General features: G+C 47.6%; 1 protein-coding gene across 3 annotated transcripts in view; it reads right to left on the bottom strand.

Moving 5' to 3' along the window:
• Window positions 1–18,242, bottom strand: part of Nadk2 (NAD kinase 2, mitochondrial) — a 118,074-nt gene that overhangs the window by 34,818 nt on the left and 65,014 nt on the right. For all 3 annotated transcript variants that reach the window (XM_084576045.1, XM_084576046.1, XM_084576044.1), the window contains exon 6: window positions 7,777–7,928. In XM_084576045.1, coding sequence (XP_084432171.1) covers window positions 7,777–7,928 — 152 coding nt within the window. The remainder of the gene's footprint in view (window positions 1–7,776; window positions 7,929–18,242) is intronic.

The raw sequence follows: 18,242 nt of genomic DNA, 5'->3' as shown, positions 1-18,242 counted from the left end.
CAAGGCAAGGATGGGGATGAACCGCACCTCCAATCAAATGTTACGTGGTGGCATGACAAGCGATGGAACACGGCGACACAACAGAAACAGAACGACGTGATGACATGACGATGAAATATGCTTGAATGGCTAGCGAGCCTGGTGCAAGCGCTCCGCCCCGCGCCACTGCCCGCTTCGTCATCTTCGTAGCAATATTGTTACGGTGCGCAATATTGAGATGATGACGACAACGTGGTGGTGTGGTGTTGTGAAGAAGACGACGCTCAGGCTAAAGTGGGTTCGTTCTAGTGGTGTGTGCTTTTGACAGTTGTCTAGCGTTTACCGCTGTGTGCGTTTCCCTTAACATTTGATGGAGGTGCTGGGTATCGTTCCCAGTACCTCTTATATGATATGATAATATGATAAGCAGTGATGTGGCGGTCGTTTGAATAAATGTTCTGAAAACGAAATGATGTGTGCAGTTGTATCTTTCTATTGCTCTTTTTTTTTTTTAGATAAACGTGCTGATTATACGCAGACATTTCTTTCTTTTTTTTTTTTTCAGAGAGTTTAAGTTAGGGGTGCAGGTTATATGCGAGTAAATATGGTTACCACACTGATATTCATTTCCCTCCACAGTCAGCCTTCAATGCTGTGTTCATGTTGGCACCAACTATAGGTGCAGCCTCAACTTCCAACCTTCGCTGGCAAAAGAAAAAAATCACAGATGACAATGGGATTAAAAAATGGCAGAGCTTTAACATGCATAGTGTGACAGACGAAAGCACCAGTTTGGCATACCGTATTTACTCGCATAATGATTGGACCCCTGAATTTTGGGGTCAAAATTCGATTTTTTAGATTCCCCGCGTAATGATCGCACCCCAAACTTGCCTTTGCCACCATTTTTGTTTTCATGTCCCGCGCTATTATAGCGGCAGCCGCCTGTTGGTTGATCTGCAATCATCCCGCAGCGAATGCATTCCGACGAGTTCCCATGATTCCTTGATTAAAACGTGCTTTGGGATGTTTGCCATTTTGCAACTCGGCAGCGTCGCAGCGAGCTTTGTGGTTTTGATTGAGTTTACGCCATTTCACCATGGGGCAGTATGCCAGTTACACCGCCGCGTTCAAGCTCAAGGCTATTGACTATGCACTGGAGCATGGCAACCGCACTGCTGGCAGGCATTTCGGCGTAGACGAAATCAGGATATGCTATTGTAAGAAGCAGTGCGAGAAGCTGATGGCTTCGAACAAGACACAGCGGGCTTTCCGCGGAGCCAAAACGGGCAAGTTCCCTCGTGTTGAGGAGGCGGTCCTAGAATATGCGAGTAACCTGCGCAAGGATGGTTGTGCAGTGTCATTAGAAATGATACAGACGCAGGCGCGCACAACTGCCAGGAAGCTGGGAATCGCCGCAAAGGATTTCCGCGCCAGCTCCGGTTGAACGACTCGCTTTATGCGACGGAATGGACTTTCACTGAGGCGGCGGACGTCGTTGTGCCAGCAGCTCCCATCAACGTATGAAAGCAAAGTGACAGACTCGTCACTAGGCTTCGCTACAAAAGCGGCTACCTCATGTCGCAAATTGGAAACGCCGATCAGACTCCATTGATGTTCGAAATGCCCCGAAATACAACTGTGAACGAGAAGGGTGCTCGGAGCGTCCTTGTGAAGACGTCTGGCACAGAAAAGCAGCGATGCACAGTCATGCTTGCTGTGACGGCCGACGGGCGGAAGCTGCCACCATACGTCTTCCTCAAACGGAAGACTGTTCCGAAGGAAAACTTTCCCCGTGGCATCCATATATGTCCACAAATGAAAGGATGGATGACTGCAGACCTGATGGTCGACTGGATTAAGACTGTTTGACAACGACCAGGAGCACTTCTGCTTCCCTCACTTTTGGTTTTGGACAGTTTCAGGGGTCACCTTGTGGGCAGCGTGCGTGCTAAGCTTAAAGAGCTGCACACAGACATTGCAGTGATAGGGAACCAAAGCTGGAGTTTGCTCCGCGACGCCAGCGCTCGGTTTCCTGCGGAGCGGAGAGGAACTACAAAACCTACGCGCATCCGCGCCCGCGCTGCGCGTGGCTGTCTGCGGAGTCTGCGCAGCCTGCTCGCTCGGGAGCGCGTGCTACGTTCAGCCGCGCGTGCACGCGGAGCGGGAGAAGGAGAGTGAGGACGAGGGGTGTTGGTGGCGCGTTCTCGCGCGCAAAGCCGGCGCTCTTTGCCAGTGGGAGTTCTTAATTTTGCTTTTTTCTGTGCCCCGGCTGACATAGAGGCTGGCTGGAGGCATGTTTTTTATCGGTGCTTTTGAAAGGAAGAAATTATGCTTAATTGATCGCCGGACATTGTTTTCAAAGAGCGCTTGTTGGCAGGCTCAGACATACATAAAAAAAATGAACGCGAATTCGCTGCTTGAAGGCGGGAGGCAAACGACAGGTATCTTGAAGGACTTGAGGCGGCACCTCTTGATGCCTCTGTCCATGTTCACAGAATGAAGGGTCCAACCTTCGAGTGCTCCTTCCTTTCCCTTTGTGACTGGTCACCTGAAAGGGGCCTATTCAGCTCTTTGGGGACAAACGTTTTAGGCAGTGCTGCCGGCGCCGTGGGGCCTGTTTTCGGCGCGTTTAGGATGCGTTCCCTACAAAGGCACAAAGCATGCCGCCTTACCCTTTGGTTCCTGCCGACATCGGCCAGGGGAAGTGCACTGCTGCGGCGCTGCCATCCGAAATCAATGACCTAGCTACCGTTAACGATGAGGTGTTTCTTAACGACCTGGGTCATTCCCCAGAAGCCGAGGCATGCCATTTTTGCGGCAGTTTCCTCTCCACGAGACGAACAGCGAGGAAATGCCTGACGACTTTCCATGCAGACGGGGACATCTCTCCACGGAAATCTTTGTCTTCTTAATTCCACTGTTACGCTGCGCAATTCCTAGTTCAGTTATCTCCTATAGCGAACGCGCAGTTTTGAGCTCCCGAAGCAGGATCGCGTATGAGGATAGGATGATTGACGTAAAGTGATCGCATTAATGACGAATATCTGTTTCTTGAGGCCGACCCGGTTCCACGATGGCTGCTTCAGCACCGCCAGTTAGAGAAGTACGACACACGAACGGTACGAGATATCCCCCCCCCCCCCAAAAAAAAAAAAAAAAAAAAGGCCCACAACCATCCCGTTACCGTTTCCACACAAGCTTCGCAAAAAAAGTGCGCCGTCATTATTTTCCTTCTAGTTCTTTTCTTTCTTTCTTCTTCCCCCCTCATTGTTAGAGCGCGACGGTGGCCACAATGCGGCCGGAGGAGGAGAGAAACAACCGAGCGCGCGCGCGCAAACACGTGCTAGAAAGCAGCGCGGAGCAGACGACAACATGCTTTTCTATGCGGCGGCTAGCAGACGACGCGGCCGGGCTGCGCGTAGATTTTGACGGGGTCTCCATGGAGGGCGCTGACGCACATAGCGGCGCAGCGCCCCCTGGCCCAGGTTTTCTCCCCTATTCCTGGGGGTCTGACTTCGCTGCTGCAGCCTCTCGACGTGTCGCTGAACAAACCGTTCAAGGACAATGTTCGAAGACTTTATGCAGAGTGGATGGCGATGGGCCAGCATAATTTGACGCCGAGCAGAAAGATCAGAAGGCCATCCATGAAGATGCTTTGCTCGTGGATCGCAGAAGGATGGAGCAGTATCCCCGACGAGGTAGTGGCCAAGAGCTTTAAGAAGACGGGCATATCGAACGCGTTAGATGGAACAGAAGATGACTTTCTGTGGGATTGTGAAGATGCTCCCAGCGACGACACTGCTGTTTCCGATGATGAGTCGTGCAGCAATGAAAGCGAGGATGGCGAGGATTCCGACTCAGATTAGAGTACTGAACGAGAAAAAATAAATGGGCATTGTGCAGTTCATGTGATGCTTTTACAATGTGCGTGTTTATTGCGAAGGTAAGCCTTACTCAACTTTTACTTTTGGTTGTAATCGAGATATCTGTTCTAAGACGTCTGACCTGCAACTTGTTTGAGTTTTCGGTGCTCAAAAAGTTTTTGTGGAAAATTTACCCCGTGTAATGATCGCACCCCGAAATTTGCGTCAGTTTAAAAAAAAAAAAGTGAGATCATTATGCGAGTAAATATGGTAATTTATCTTGTGTAGAGGACACTGCTGTTGCTCTCTACTTGCCTGCTACGGTTTGCAGTGCTCGACGCGGCGTACCTCATCCTCCGATTGCTGCCACGAAGAAGCACGCTTGCTAAAAATTTCAAAGCTCATCACGAGAGTTTATAGGGTTAAACCATGTGACAAATACACCCCTGCTGACATCACATGCATGTTTAATGCAAGCAAACGCAGAGACAAGCAACTCAGCTGACGTCACAGAAATGAGCAACCAATCAATGACTGGCCATGTGAGGAGGAGTGACGTAAATTAACCAAGCCATACAAACACAAGCGTCTAACTATGAATCAAAGAGCCATGGAAGGTTGGGTTCACCGTCTCTTCCCAGATTGGCAGCTCCTGCCAATTCAGCCACCATCGTCTCAGGACATTGAAAAAACCAATCAGTGCCTGGCCATGTCACCTGCCCGAGGCATACTCAAAGGTTGAGGCTTCACAGATACAATTTACTCCGTGGAGTGGTGCTCAGCTCATTGGCTAAAGGAATGCAGTCACGTTGAGAGGTAAAGAAAGCAGTTTATGCAGTTTTCAGGAACAAGTGATACTTATGCTGGCAATAGTCCAATTGGCACAGCCAAGCCTCCACAATGTCATCTGGACCTTTCCACCAGAGCAGCAGTCTACAGGCTTTATATTCCCAAGATAAAGTGCCTTTTGTAATCTTCCAGTGGCAGCCAGTGACATTCGCACACAGAATTACTGCTACCCTCTCACTGTTCTGCTGGTCATGGATTTCCTATCAAAGTGACCAGGCATTAAGAGGCAGTCTCATCTCCCTATCTACGACACTTCCATACTCAGCCCTTTTTTTTTTTTTTTTTTTTTTTTTGCTGCAGACCATTCTGATGCAGTGGAAGTGTTGTGCTCAAGGACTGATACGAGGCCTAAACATGGGTGGCTCTGGAATCCACCAAGAGCAGACACAGCCAGAGTCTCTCATCTGTCACTCAACACTAGTGTTTGCCAGTGGAGGCATCTCCTAGGAACATGCTCAGACATCGCATTGCACATGGATGCGTTTCACCTCCATTATAACGAGACTTCAAAGTTGTGGTTTAAGGTGGCTTTCCCCTCGCGGCAGTCACTCAGAATGGCACTGAGAGATGGCATGCGGAAAAAGCCAAGTCTTTTTGACATCGGGAACTGGACGCGAGCGGACGTCTCCTCGCGGCACTCTGCAGTCGCCGCAGATGTGAAGCCTCGCGGGACTTTTCTCGCTTGCCTGTCTTGTCCGGCCTCGGAGTTTATCCTCTGCCCTAGCGTGGGCGAACATTCGCCTGTAGCCTTGCTGGTGAGTCAGACGACCTGTATTCATTAGAGTGTTTTATTGCTAGCTGGCATTGCTGTTACTGCAGAATTAAATGCCTGTTTGTTGTCAGCACGTGTTGTTCCTTTGTTCCCAAGAGCACGGCCCGCAGAGTTGAAGACCACACACCACCTCCAGCACGCGCACGCGCACGGACACACACACACACTCCTCACACAAGAAAAAAAACAAATGCAAACGTTATCTAAGGCAGGTAAGTGCCTACGGTCAGTGGGCGATTCTCGGTGACGGCGGTGGTCTCCTCGGCGGAAATCATGAACCGTGCACGTGCGCGCCCAATCGCCAAAGAACTCCGAGCGAGTTGCTACAGTCGCGCTCCTCGACACGGAACGGGAGAGGAGGTCTGCCGGTTACGCCGGCAGGAAAGAGGGAAGCCCGCGACAGCGTCGCTAGGAGACCGGGAGACGGCGGGGGGTGGCCAGCGTGCCCTCTCCTCAGCCAACCTCTCTACCAGCGAGCTTAATCATGCTTGTTAGTTACGCACGGGCGTTATAAAAGAGGAAGGGGATTGTGAATCCCCACAACTGTCCCAAAGCAATACAAGGGACGCCATAGTGGAGAGCAGAAGATACTTTCAACCTGGCATTCTCTGTCGTTTGAAATGAAGCAGCATGAGGCCCTAACGCTATTAAACCTCCTTTGCACCAAAATGCTGTGGAGAGAGCAGGACCTCCCTAAGTGAGTTATTTATTTATTTCATAAATACTGCGACTGCCATTTGGCGATCCAGGCACGAGTGAACAAAGTTGAAGAAATACATAGTAACAACAAAATAACAGCAACAAAGGGGGATTACAGTACGATGACAAAAATTCATTAAAGCCAACAGGAAGCAAAGAAAACACAGGCAAATCATCTGACGTCAACCAGACTGGGTGAACAGAATAAAACAAAGAAACTGAATTACACTATGTACTAGGCGCGTTACTGCGATACACGAGACGTGACAGCAGACAAGAAAGTTTCTGAAGATACCAGGTTGGTAATATCGCTTGGCAGTCGGTTGTCCTCTAGCACCATGGCTAACTGCTAAAGATTCACATCGCACACTTGTGACTGTTCAGAGAGACTAGTGCAAAATCCCTTTCACAAGGTCCAATTGGCTCACTGATTCGATGCATCACTAAATTTCTCCCAGCACAGGGTTTGCAATTAATATGCGAGAGTGACATCAGTATCCAGTTTTTCAGGATCTTTGAATTTTGAGTTGGACACAATACTCCTAGGCCATGTAAGCATGTTCATGCTTTTCATCTATCTGTGTCATACCTGGAAACTCATGAATGTCTCTGGCAGGTGACAGCGGTTGCTTGCATTAAACCTGTGCTACATCAGCAGTGATGTCCTTCACAGCAGAGGGTCAGATAAATAACACGTGGTATGAACAACTGCGGGTATGCTACCTACGTGTACCAAGCTAAACGTCGCTATGCTAGTGCTTGTACATTACACTTTAATCCGCTGCAAATTTTTTAACCTCATGTAAAATGCACAGACTTGACCTTCACAGTGCTGGTGTTCAGCATGTTCACTTTTTCTTGCCACATTTGGTTAACAGAAAATGGTCAGATCACACCATGGTAACAAACACCTTTTGAAGCAAACAGTGAAAAAAAAAAAAACCAGCAACACGATTCCAGCTGACTATATGCAATTTTGCTGATGAACTGATGAGTGGGCAGACGATACTGGCAGGCTCGCAAGTGCACGATATGAAATTTTGACAGGTGTCAACATTCCCCCTCACCCAGCCTACCTCTCCCTCGCATGATGAACTCTTCTCCTTAATTGATGTAATCTATTCATTAAAAAAAAAAAAAAAAGAAAAAAAAAGTGGGTTCATTATGCGAGCAAATATTACTATGCCCACTGCAGGGCAAAGGCCTCTCCCATATTCCTCCAATTAGCCCGGTCCTGTGACCTAACTTTCTGCCACCCCCTGCTACGCTTGCCTTCCCTTGGAATCCAGTTTGTTACCCTAAGCGACCATCGGTTATCCTCTTTTTGCACTACATGTCCTGCACATGCCCATTTCTTCTCGATTTCCACTAGAATGTCTGTAACTTGGAGTTATTTCTCTGACCCACTCTGCACGCCTCTTATCTCTTAACATTACACCTACCATTTTTCGTTCCATAGCCCTCTGTGTAGTCCTCAACTTAAGTAGAACCTTTTCGTTAGCCTCCATGCTTCAGCCCATAGGTGAGTATCATCATAGTTCAGGCATGGCCAGTTCTCTGAGCAAATGCATCCTTCTTAAAACAAAGGACAAAGGAAAGAGGGGCACGCACCAATGTCCAGGATCCGCTGGATGCACTGGGGTGTGACCTTGTTGATGTTGAAGGACCACGAGGTGGAGCCCGTGCCCGAGCAGATGGTGAGGCCCGAGCTCTTGAGCTTCGTCCGGGGCGACCCATCCACTGAGAGCTCGTAGTAGGACACCCTGCACAACCATCTAGTCACCTCCACAACACCTGGTGACCTCCAAACATGCCCCAACATAGTTTGGTCCAAAGTCCTCAGTAGGGGGACAGAAGGAACACCCATTAGAGGGCCAGCTAGCATAGTCTATATTTTTACCTGTGCAGTTAAACATTTCATGTCCTTAGAATACCATGAACACCAGCTTCAGTACAATGAAGTAAATTTTACCGCACTTTCAATGCAGCGAAAATTTGCTGCTGTCCGAAAACGGACCTGTGGAAAAATTGTGACACAAGATCAAAAGGTTGACCGGAGTGAACCAAAGCATGCACCGGAGCACGGATGTGACAGTGGGCGTAAAGCCCCTAAATAAAATAAAAGTAGCGAAAACCAAAAACCAAAAACCTCTGAATTCGCCGCCCTCCTCCTCGCGCACCACTGAGGGAGCGAGTCTCCCATTCGCTGCGGCGCCCCGGTCACGTGTTAGCGCAAGCTTTTTGTTGCGAAAGCAACACTACAACAGCCAAAGCGAGACGCCGGGTGGCTGCAGCTATGTCGTGAAGAGGCGTAGCTACGAGAAGAAGAAGACGAAGAAGAACACTCGGTGACCAGCAGCTAATGCTTTCACTTGACATTTGGTTCAGCAGCGTTGAACCCTTCTAATTTTTTTTTGCCTTGTGTGAACCCAGGACCACTTTAAATAACTCGAGTCATCACAATATATAACCGTATTTACTCGCATAATGCTCGCACTTTTTTTCGTGGAAAATTGATGCTAAGTTGGGGGGTGCGATAATTATGTGAGGAAAATTTTCAAGCAGTTTTGGAGCGCTAAAAGCAAATTTAAATAGGTGCGAAATGGGATTCTTAGGTCAGCTATTGTAAATATAACCAAAACTTTACTTTCAAGCAGAATTTACCTTGTTATAAAAGTACAGGGTCGCCAAAAGCACAAATTGCTAAAGCCTTTCATTTACCGCACGCAGCCTCATCATCATTCCCCACGTTTCGTGGTATAATGCTCACAGCAGACCATACAGTTCTACTCTTGATCAGAGACATGATTCGAGTCCGTGTTGACACTGCAATCGCTGTCTCCAGTAGCATACTACGCAGAACTCGTTGACGCCGCAGTGCCAGCTGGCAGCGCGGTTGCCGTGCAGTAGCACATACTCGAAAGTTTTCAGCTTAAAATCAGCTGTATAACTTGCGTACCGCCCAACTGCGATGCGGCACCAAGAACACTGTAGACGGTAGAACAAAGCAAGTATCACGGACGGAACGAAGGAACAATGACGAGACGCGGAGACAATTCGAAAAATGGCAGCGACTACGAGCATCATAGAGGTAAAAAAAAAAAGATGAGCATAACCTATCATGATGATGATCTACTGAGCATGCTATTGGGAGCCTGTACTGGAGTCTTCTGCGTACCGCCAGCACTTAGTGGCCGTCGCACCACTATCTTGGTAGGACGGCTGAGACTGCCACAACTAGAGGCGCTGAAAAGCGGCTTATTTATTGCAAATCTAAAGGCATGCTGCTGCGTTTAGAAGCGCTCGGTTACAATAAAAAAATTGCTCGGTATTCTATTCCACTGCAATCGTACAAAACATAGTGGTGTTCGAACTTAATAGAATTCAGGAGACTGGATGAGTACAGAGGATCGTTGAGCTTCTCGTACGAGTGGTACTTCTTATGCTTCATAATGTATCTTCGCCTGCCGTAGCGTACATATAGAGTGCTGTTTATTTGCTCTTATTATTTGCGCAATCTGATGAAAATGTGTTGCAAAGGGCACCTTTTAGAGCGGACGTGAGCTTGAGGGTCACGCGCGAGCATCGGATCGTTGAGCGTTGCTCGTGCACTTGAGTGGGGTAGTTGCAAGATGGACGACAACAAGTCAACAAAGGGCGAAAGTAAGTGGCATCCTGGTGCACATATTGCGATCATCCATAGATGAAACACCGACAGAGTTAACCACCTAACCAAATACGCAGTATTTTGTTGGAAGTGCCAAGAGACAGGTAATGCCCTAACCGGCATGCTTGCAGGCTTCTTCCTGATTTAAACTATCGCAAATCCCTAGTGACACTTCAACAATTTCCCAATGGGTCAGTAAGTGAGCCACACTTGAAAACAACTCCCCAATTAGAGAATTAATTAATTCGTTGTTTGCTTTGAATAAAAGTTGTACTTCTTCAAGAGCACGGAAAGCGTTTTGCGTTTAAGCTGTATATTTTTGTATGGTGGCTGACGTATCGCAATACAGTTAAACCTGGTTATAACGAAATTGTAAAATTTCCGGAATTTTACCTTATATCCAGGTTTTCGTTACATCCAGTTTTCACGTGAAGACCCAAAATAACAATGCAGAGTGATAACCATATTAGAAATTCATTACAAGGGAAGCCACCCTAAAGTGTGTACAGTAAATAGGAATTATTCAAACTAATAGAAGCGGCGAAATGTTTCGCGATCGTGCTGAGAGAGAGCACGGCACGACTGCGGCAGCATTGCGGTGCAGATGTCTATGCCGCGGCTCGCGCGACGCGTCTACGAGGGAGTGGGGAGAGGGCGTTGGAGGAGGAATCAGTGTGGGGGACAGCGCGCGAGTTCGCGCCGTCGCCAAGCGAGGAGCCGCGTGCATCTTCACGCCTTTTTCAGCTCGCCCACCACCGTTGCATTAGGAAACTGACTGCCTCGCATCGCCGGCGTGCTCCGTTGTTCCCACTACCAACGCAGCACCGTGCCAGCGATGAACACGCACTGCTCGTCCAGAGTCTTTTTTCTTTATTCTGTTATTTTTCGTCGGTTTTAAGCATGAACTACCATAGTGCCATGTTCCGAAAGCGAAAACAGCGGAGACTGCTGCGTTTTCCACGTAGATGCGCCGTCGGCGCTGAAATGCGGCGCGTGGGAGGAGGGGTACGTTAATGTATAATTACACACATCACATTGCTAAATGGTGCCAGCTGCAATTGTCATTCTATGCCAGGAACAAAGCAAAGCAACTTTGTTTTTTCAAGGTCACACTGATTTTTTTTTTTGTGTTAACCATCACCCATATTAACTTCATCCTTCAATACAGTTCATTTTTGGCTCTTAAGATAGAGAGCGTGGGTTTAGACTAAGGAAATTTGACATATGACAACTCTCCCTCACGCTCTCACATTGTAGAACATCTATAATTTCTGCCCAACGTTTATCAACAGAACAACTGCGACCACTTACTATTTACAGTCCTAGCAGTGTGAGCAGCCTTTTAGATTCATACTTCCCAGCGGATCTCGGTGATACTCGCTTCGAAGAATGAGCAAAATACCCATCAATTGCTAGTACAGTGAAACCCCGTTATAACGACCAGTTAAAAAATCGGAAAATAGTTCGCTCTATCCATAATTCGTAATATAAAATTTCGTAGAAAATACACGCAAGAGTGGCGAAATTCAATCAGAGAAGGCACAGCAACTCGGAGGGTGCCTACTTGGGTCACGTCCATTTATTTACGCGCAAAAAACTGCGTTGTCGCAGCCTGCTTTTTTGTGTTGATCGCGTTCCGCATCACGCCCTGTTCCACAGTTTGCAAACACTCAACAAGGGCAAACCCACTGCTCTCAATAGCACTGCAGTGGCGGCGCAGTAAATCCAATGCAGCAAGCACATCTTGTGAAGTCAATGTTCTCATCGTCTGCAGGGTCAGGCTGAGCTTCGTCAGCGGGATGTTCAGAAACTTCCACAACAATTTCGGCGTCCGTAAGTACAGCCGTGGCCGCCGCGATGTCGTCGTTGCCTACAAAGTCCTCTACAGTCATTGTTGCGGGATGACGGGCATGTCACCAACAAAACGTGAAAAATCGTTCCAGGCTCATCGAGCTCGCAGAGCTCTGCTTCTGCTTCGTCGGGATCGTCCCCATTGTCACTTGATGCACGGGCTTCTGCTGGAACAAAACCTGCGTGCCGAAAGCAGCTGGCAATCATTTCGCCTTTCACGCTGTCCCATGCCACTTTAATGCTCCCAGCAAGTCGATCTTCAAGTCCTGCTTCATAAGAAGCTTCACGAGAAGAGTGCCAATCAGTCTTCTCTTGTAAACTGCCTTCAAGTCCCCGATTTTATCTTGGGCTTGGTCTTTAACGTCAGTGCTGCTCTTTTTTTCATGTTCACCGCCATCACAGCACTATGCACACCCCCGCACCACACTCAACACGACCGACGCAGCCTCCGCCGAACGCTACGACGGCCACGCCGCGACGCCACTGCTAACACTAAAAACGCGAAAGACACAAAAAGCAACATTCGATCACGCCGCTGCCACCGCTACTGAAGTGGTGCTGTCGGCGATTGTGAGATGCAAACGATTTCTTATGGCCTCCGAGATCACCCCCGCGTGCACAAACAGGCGCGCGGGGGTAATCTCCGAGGCCATGGATTTCTTTGGCTGTCAACTTCCAATGCCGTCGTGGCATCTGTGGTGCTGTCAGCGCCTGCGAGGTAGTCCTGAACGTTTGCTGCGCTGCACAACACGTATGTAGTGCAACGAAGCCTGCCTCCTGCTACTAAAGTAAGGTAGCGCTTGGCGTCGCGAAGATCGTAATATTCGTTTTATGCCGAACCGCGTTCACTATGGGAAGTTAAAAATACATGTGTCTGACAAAATAATTTCGGAAGAGTTCGATATATTCAATAATTCGTAATATGCGTGTTCGTTATATTGAGGTTTGACTGTAGTTCGCTGTCGTAAACATTCAAGTGTCGAAATGGGACTGTAGGCCTTTGTTTCTCTACAGATGCGTTCAACAACATCGCCTTAAATAACAGTGCATTATATTTCGCGACACAAGAGGCACTTTTTTTGGTCAACATGTTTTCTCATCATTAAGCTGTTGAATTATCACTGTTCCACAAAAGGGCGGTAGGTAGTAATGCACACGTTCAATGCGCTTAACGGGTGCAATATTCCCAAATCCTACCGAATGTTAATATAGCAGAGAGGTCGTTTCATTTCCTTCAACATCATCATCAGCCTGACTATACCCACTGCGACCATCGGTTATCCTCTCTTCGCACTACATGTCCTGCCCATGTCCATTTCTTCGTCTTAATTTCCGCTAGAATGTCGGTGACTTGAGTAATTCCTCTGACCCACTCTGCACGCTTCCTATCTCTTAATGTTACCCCTACCATTTTTCGTTCCATAGCCCTCTGGGTTGTCCTCAACTTAAGTAGAACCCTCTTGGTTAGCCTCCACGTTTCAGCCCCATAGGTGAGTACAGGTAAGATGCAACTGTTGTATACTTTCCTCTTGAGCGATACCGGTAAGCTGCTAGTCATAATCTGCGAGTTATTTCCAATTGCACTCTATCCCAATCTTATTCTTCTTGTTATTTCTTTTTCTTGGTTCTGATCTGCGGTTACCACCTGTCCTAAGTAGACATATTCGCCTACTACTTCCAGTACTTCGCTACCTAACGTAAACTGTTGTTCCTTCCCGAGGCTGTTGAACATTACCTTAGTCTTCTGCATATTGATTTTCAAGCCTACCTTTCTACTTTTCCCGTCTAGGTCATCAATCATTATTTGCAGTTCATCCCCCAGTTGCTTAAGCGGTATTCACACGGGGGAGCCTTTCAGAGAGGGGGTGCGGGGGCACCGGCGGCCGGCAGAACCCCCTCCCTTGCTCCCGCATTCACACGTGCGGCGGAGTACGAGATGGGTGTCAGCGTAGCCAGACGACAGCGGCTCGGGGCGCGCTGAGGAGAGCGCGTCTGCGCTGCCTGCCTCGATGCTTCGCCGCAGCCGGCCGGGTTCAATCAGTCGGCCTTGCAGGTAGCGTGGTCGCGCCGGATAATGAATGAGGAATGTGGAGAAAGCTTACAGTGAAGTTGCCTTAAACTTGCAAATTTGCATGATTGTCATGTTGAACACAAAAATAAGGACGTAAGAACATGGTAGGCACCAGAGCCACAAAAAAACCGAATGTCACACAACATCCACAATTTCAGAGAATGCGACGCCCTGTTGGATATATGTATAAACCATTGTTTCCCAGCATCAATCTCATGTTATTACAAAGAGCTATATATTTTGAGTTAAGGATAGTACAGCTCCTGCTTTTTTTTTATCAACTTTTATATATATATATATATATTTTTTTTCTGTTCACTGACTCAAGCATTCCAAATAGTTATCCTGATCTAATTTTTTTTTTACTGCGTCTCTTGCTATGAGCGCAGTAAGATCGGCAGCAGGCACTACGAAACGCACTAGGAGGAGTTATAAGTCATCATTATACAAAAGAAAGAGGAAAGGGCATAAAATGCATCAATACGGCATGTCAGAGATATGTTTCTTCACTGGACAAGCTACACTCCTGCTCCGCGTTTTGATGTTTTAGCGATGCCTCAAGTATGAGCGTAATGATAGCCTAAAACCTCTGACGCCAAAGCAGCCAAGGTTCTGCATTAAAAAAGCTATGGTAGAACAATTGAAACGTTTTCGAAAATCATGTCAATTAGAAGGGACATATGTTTGTTATAGGATGCAATTGCTAAAACTTTATTTTGTCGAAGTAATGGTGTTTCATCTGATCTTTTTGTCTCAAGCCAAAATGGCATTCGAATAGGACTTATGCTTTGACAAAAGACTATTGATTCTCGGGTAGGCAACTCTTTCTGTGTCTTCTCGGCCTCCACAAGCGTCTCTCGTGTCTCTGCCCCACCATAGGGCTTCCATTCCATCTTGGTCATCTCGGGTCTTTTCTATGTGCCTGTGAAGCCGTCATCATAATGTCGATTCTGCATTCCAGTGCGTCGTTCATCGAACCTTCTTTGCCGCAGGTTTTCGGACAAAAAGGGAATAAATTTGCAACATTGCTTAGAAGTAGCTGGCTCCCAACTTTTCGCACAACCAAGACCGGCACAGGCCGCTAGCCGTTACAGTGTCACCTGCAGCATTTCCTATCTGGCTATTTTTCTTGTTTCACTGCCAGCGAAATAAAAATTAGTCGCCAGAGTTGACCCTGTGCACGTCGTGCCTTCGGCCTGGTTGCGCTAACTCTCCTACCACCAGCAACCACCGAACACAAACTACAATCACGCGCTTCCCGCAGCGCGTGAACGCGAAGTTGTCAGCCGAGCGAAAAAGGCTGCAGACACCCCTCCTACTGGGGTTGCTTTCGTGCCAGCGAACAAAAAGCCCCCCACCACCAAGGGGCCCCTGGGAAACTGGTCCCAGCGGTCGAAAGCGGCTCTTTTTCACAACATCCCGGTCGAGAGGGGTGGGGTTCTCCCTCGTGTGAATACCCCTTTAGCAAGGCAATGTCATCAGCAAATCGCAGATTACTGAGGTATTCTCCATCTACCCTTATCCCTAACTGCTCCCATTCCAAGTCTCTGAATACTTCCTCTAAGCAAGCTGTGAATAGTACTGGGGAGATTGTGTCTCCTTGCCTAACACCTTTCTTTATGGGAATTTTGTTACTTTCTTTATGCAGAACTATTTTACTGTGATATATTTATCCTCCACTAGCGATACTTCAACGCAGGTGAATCTTGTTTGCTAAAAAGTGCGCACGTAATCCACAGTACAGGGACGCTCCATTTTTCAAGCGCCTCATAGCAAGAAAAAAAAAACTGAAATCACGAGAACCGTTTCAAGCCTGCACATAGCGACGTTACAGCTTCAATAATGCAGCAGCGGCGCGGCTCGTAGCCAAGTTGGCAGGCAGCTAAGGAGTTCAGGTTGCGCCTTTAGGTCAATCAAAAAAGAAACTTCAAGTTCTTCGGAACATTAGATTTGCGATAAAAGCATTATGCAAGAAACAGAAAGCTGCCGCCGATGGCCGCAGCCACGGCACGACGAGAGGCGCACTCCGTCCTACTATACGCTTGCTCATTTAGAAACCAGATGGTGCTGGGTGTCTGATTTTAAGAGCGCCCCCTGGGCAGCGCATATAGAGAACCTGCGCTGGAGTTTTCTGTGTACCGCTAGCACCCCCTAGTGGCCATCGCACCACTATCTTGGTAGGACAGCTGAGACTGCCGCGGCTGGAGGCGCTGAAGAGCGTGTAATTTATCGCGAATCCAAAGGCATGCTGCTGCATATAGAAGCACTCGATTACGATAAAAAGATTTCTCTGTACTTTATTCCACCACGGCTGTACAAAACACACTGGCGGTAGAACTCGGCTGGATTCAGGATACTGGATGAGTACAGAGGATTGTTGAGCTTCTCGTGGCTTCGCTTGCCGTACCGTACATATAAAGTTCTTTTTATTCAATTTTATCATTAGTGCAACATGAAGACGTCTTGTGAAGGGCACCTTTTAGAACTGGGCGTGAGTGGGGCCATTGCAAATGGACGGCAAGTCAAAGTCAACAAAGGGCGAAAGTAAGCAGCATCCTGATATGCATATTGAGATCATCTAGATGACAAACCGAGAGAATTAACAACCTATCCGAATAGGCAGTATTTTGTCGGAATTACAGAGAGTCAGGTAATGCCCTAACTGGCATGATTTCAGACCTCTTTCTACATGAAGCTATCGCAACTCACCTAGTAATCGTTCAACCATCTTTCGATGGGTCAATAAGTGAGCTGTGATTGAAAAAAGCTCCACAATTAGAGAATTAATTCGTTCGTTCTTTGCTTCGAATAAAAGATTTATTGCTTCAAAGAAAGTGCTTTTTGTTTTTAAGTTGGATGTTTTAGTTTGGTGGCTGAAGAGCAGCTGAAAACATTCGTGCAATATTTCTTTTAGCACACATACAAATTAATAGGTAGATATCCTTCATATTCAATCCAGAACTTGCCTATTGTAAATATCGCGATGTACGATCTAGCTGGCTCACCATGAATCATTGTTGTAAGGCACAAATGCAGCACTGACCAAGACTGCTTGAGTCTTTTATTTGGGCACGAAATATAGATACACCGATCACTAGTCGCAGTCAGTTAGTTATATTTTATGACACATAAGCAACAGTGGCTATCATGCGCCAAACACAAGGTTAGATGATCTGTCAGATGTTTAGGGTTATGATACTTATATTTCATTTAAAACATTGGCTTTCTTCAGAAATGCGCAAACAATAGAAAAATTGATGAGTGCTTGTTCTCCTAAAAGTAATGCAGGGTGAAATAGAATGTGTTCCTTGTAAAATACAGCAAAATAATTTTTCCTGTGTTCTTCAAGTTGGGAGCATGAGATTAAACCGAAGCAGTTTTTGGAGGGAAAGCTGCTTCAAGTTCGAAATCTACAATTCCTCCTGGGCGATCATTGAATATGTTAGTAGTGATTGTTGAAGGATTGTATGTCGAGTTCCTCCTGGGCGATCATTGAATATGTTAGCAGTGATTGTTGAAGGATTGTATGTTGAGGCCCTCATCGACACCGGCGCCGCTTATTCCGTCATGCATTTCTCTCTGTGTTCTCATCTGCGCAAAGTTCTAACGCCATACATCGTACATCGGTCCGCCACTTCGTGGAGCTAATGGAACTCTTATGAAACCCACCGGCCAATGCACAGCACGTGTCCTCATCGATAACCAGCGGCATCATATTGAATTTATGATGCCGCTGCGTTCATCTCATGATCTTGAGGAGGGATTTCTTATCTTCGGCATCCGCTCTCATCTCTTGCCGTGAGCGCCTTATTCATCTTGCGGACCCCGATATATTACAGACTTCTGATTGTTCACCATCACACGTGTTTGCAGCAGTTGATTTCGTTTTGCCCCCAGGACGCGAGCAGTTGATCATAGTGGCATTGGACTACCCTCTCGATGGCGAGGCCTTCGTTATGCCCGCTCCTCGGTGGACCTTCGACGGCCTAACTCTTGCCTCGTGCCTCACCTCCTTCACCCGTGGTTGCGTGGTGGTTGTGGCCCTGAATACAACTCTCCAGCCGTTCTTACTGCCCAGAGGAGCCACGGTTGGGTTTATTTTTGACTGCAATCCCGTTCCCCTCAGCACACTTTCCAGTGCACCACCGCCTGCTGCCACGCCTCCATTTCCGACATCCTCTGCGCTCGCAGCCGCCATGAGCCCTGACCTTACATCCGAGCAGTCTACAGCTCTGCTAGACGTCCTCTTGCGGCACCGGGAATCTTTTGATGTGTGCGCCTCAGCGTTAGGGAAGACCTCTGTCACCTCTCATCGCATAGAGACGGACGGCTCTGGTATTGTTCGACGACGGCCGTATCGCGTTTTTGCAGCAGAACGCAAAGTCATTGAGGAGCAAGTTGCTGACATGCTTGCTCGAAATGTCATCCGGCCATCCACGAGCTCTTGGTCCTCACCTGTGGTTCTCGTTCGAAAAAAAGATGGCTCAG

This window comes from Amblyomma maculatum, chromosome 8, assembly GCF_055883805.1.
Source record: "Amblyomma maculatum isolate TAMU_Amacu chromosome 8, ASM5588380v1, whole genome shotgun sequence".
In the NCBI taxonomy this organism is placed as follows: Eukaryota; Metazoa; Arthropoda; class Arachnida; order Ixodida; family Ixodidae; genus Amblyomma; species Amblyomma maculatum.
The sequence above is the reverse complement of the archived record's forward strand: the minus strand, read 5'-3'. Positions and strand labels throughout refer to the sequence as shown.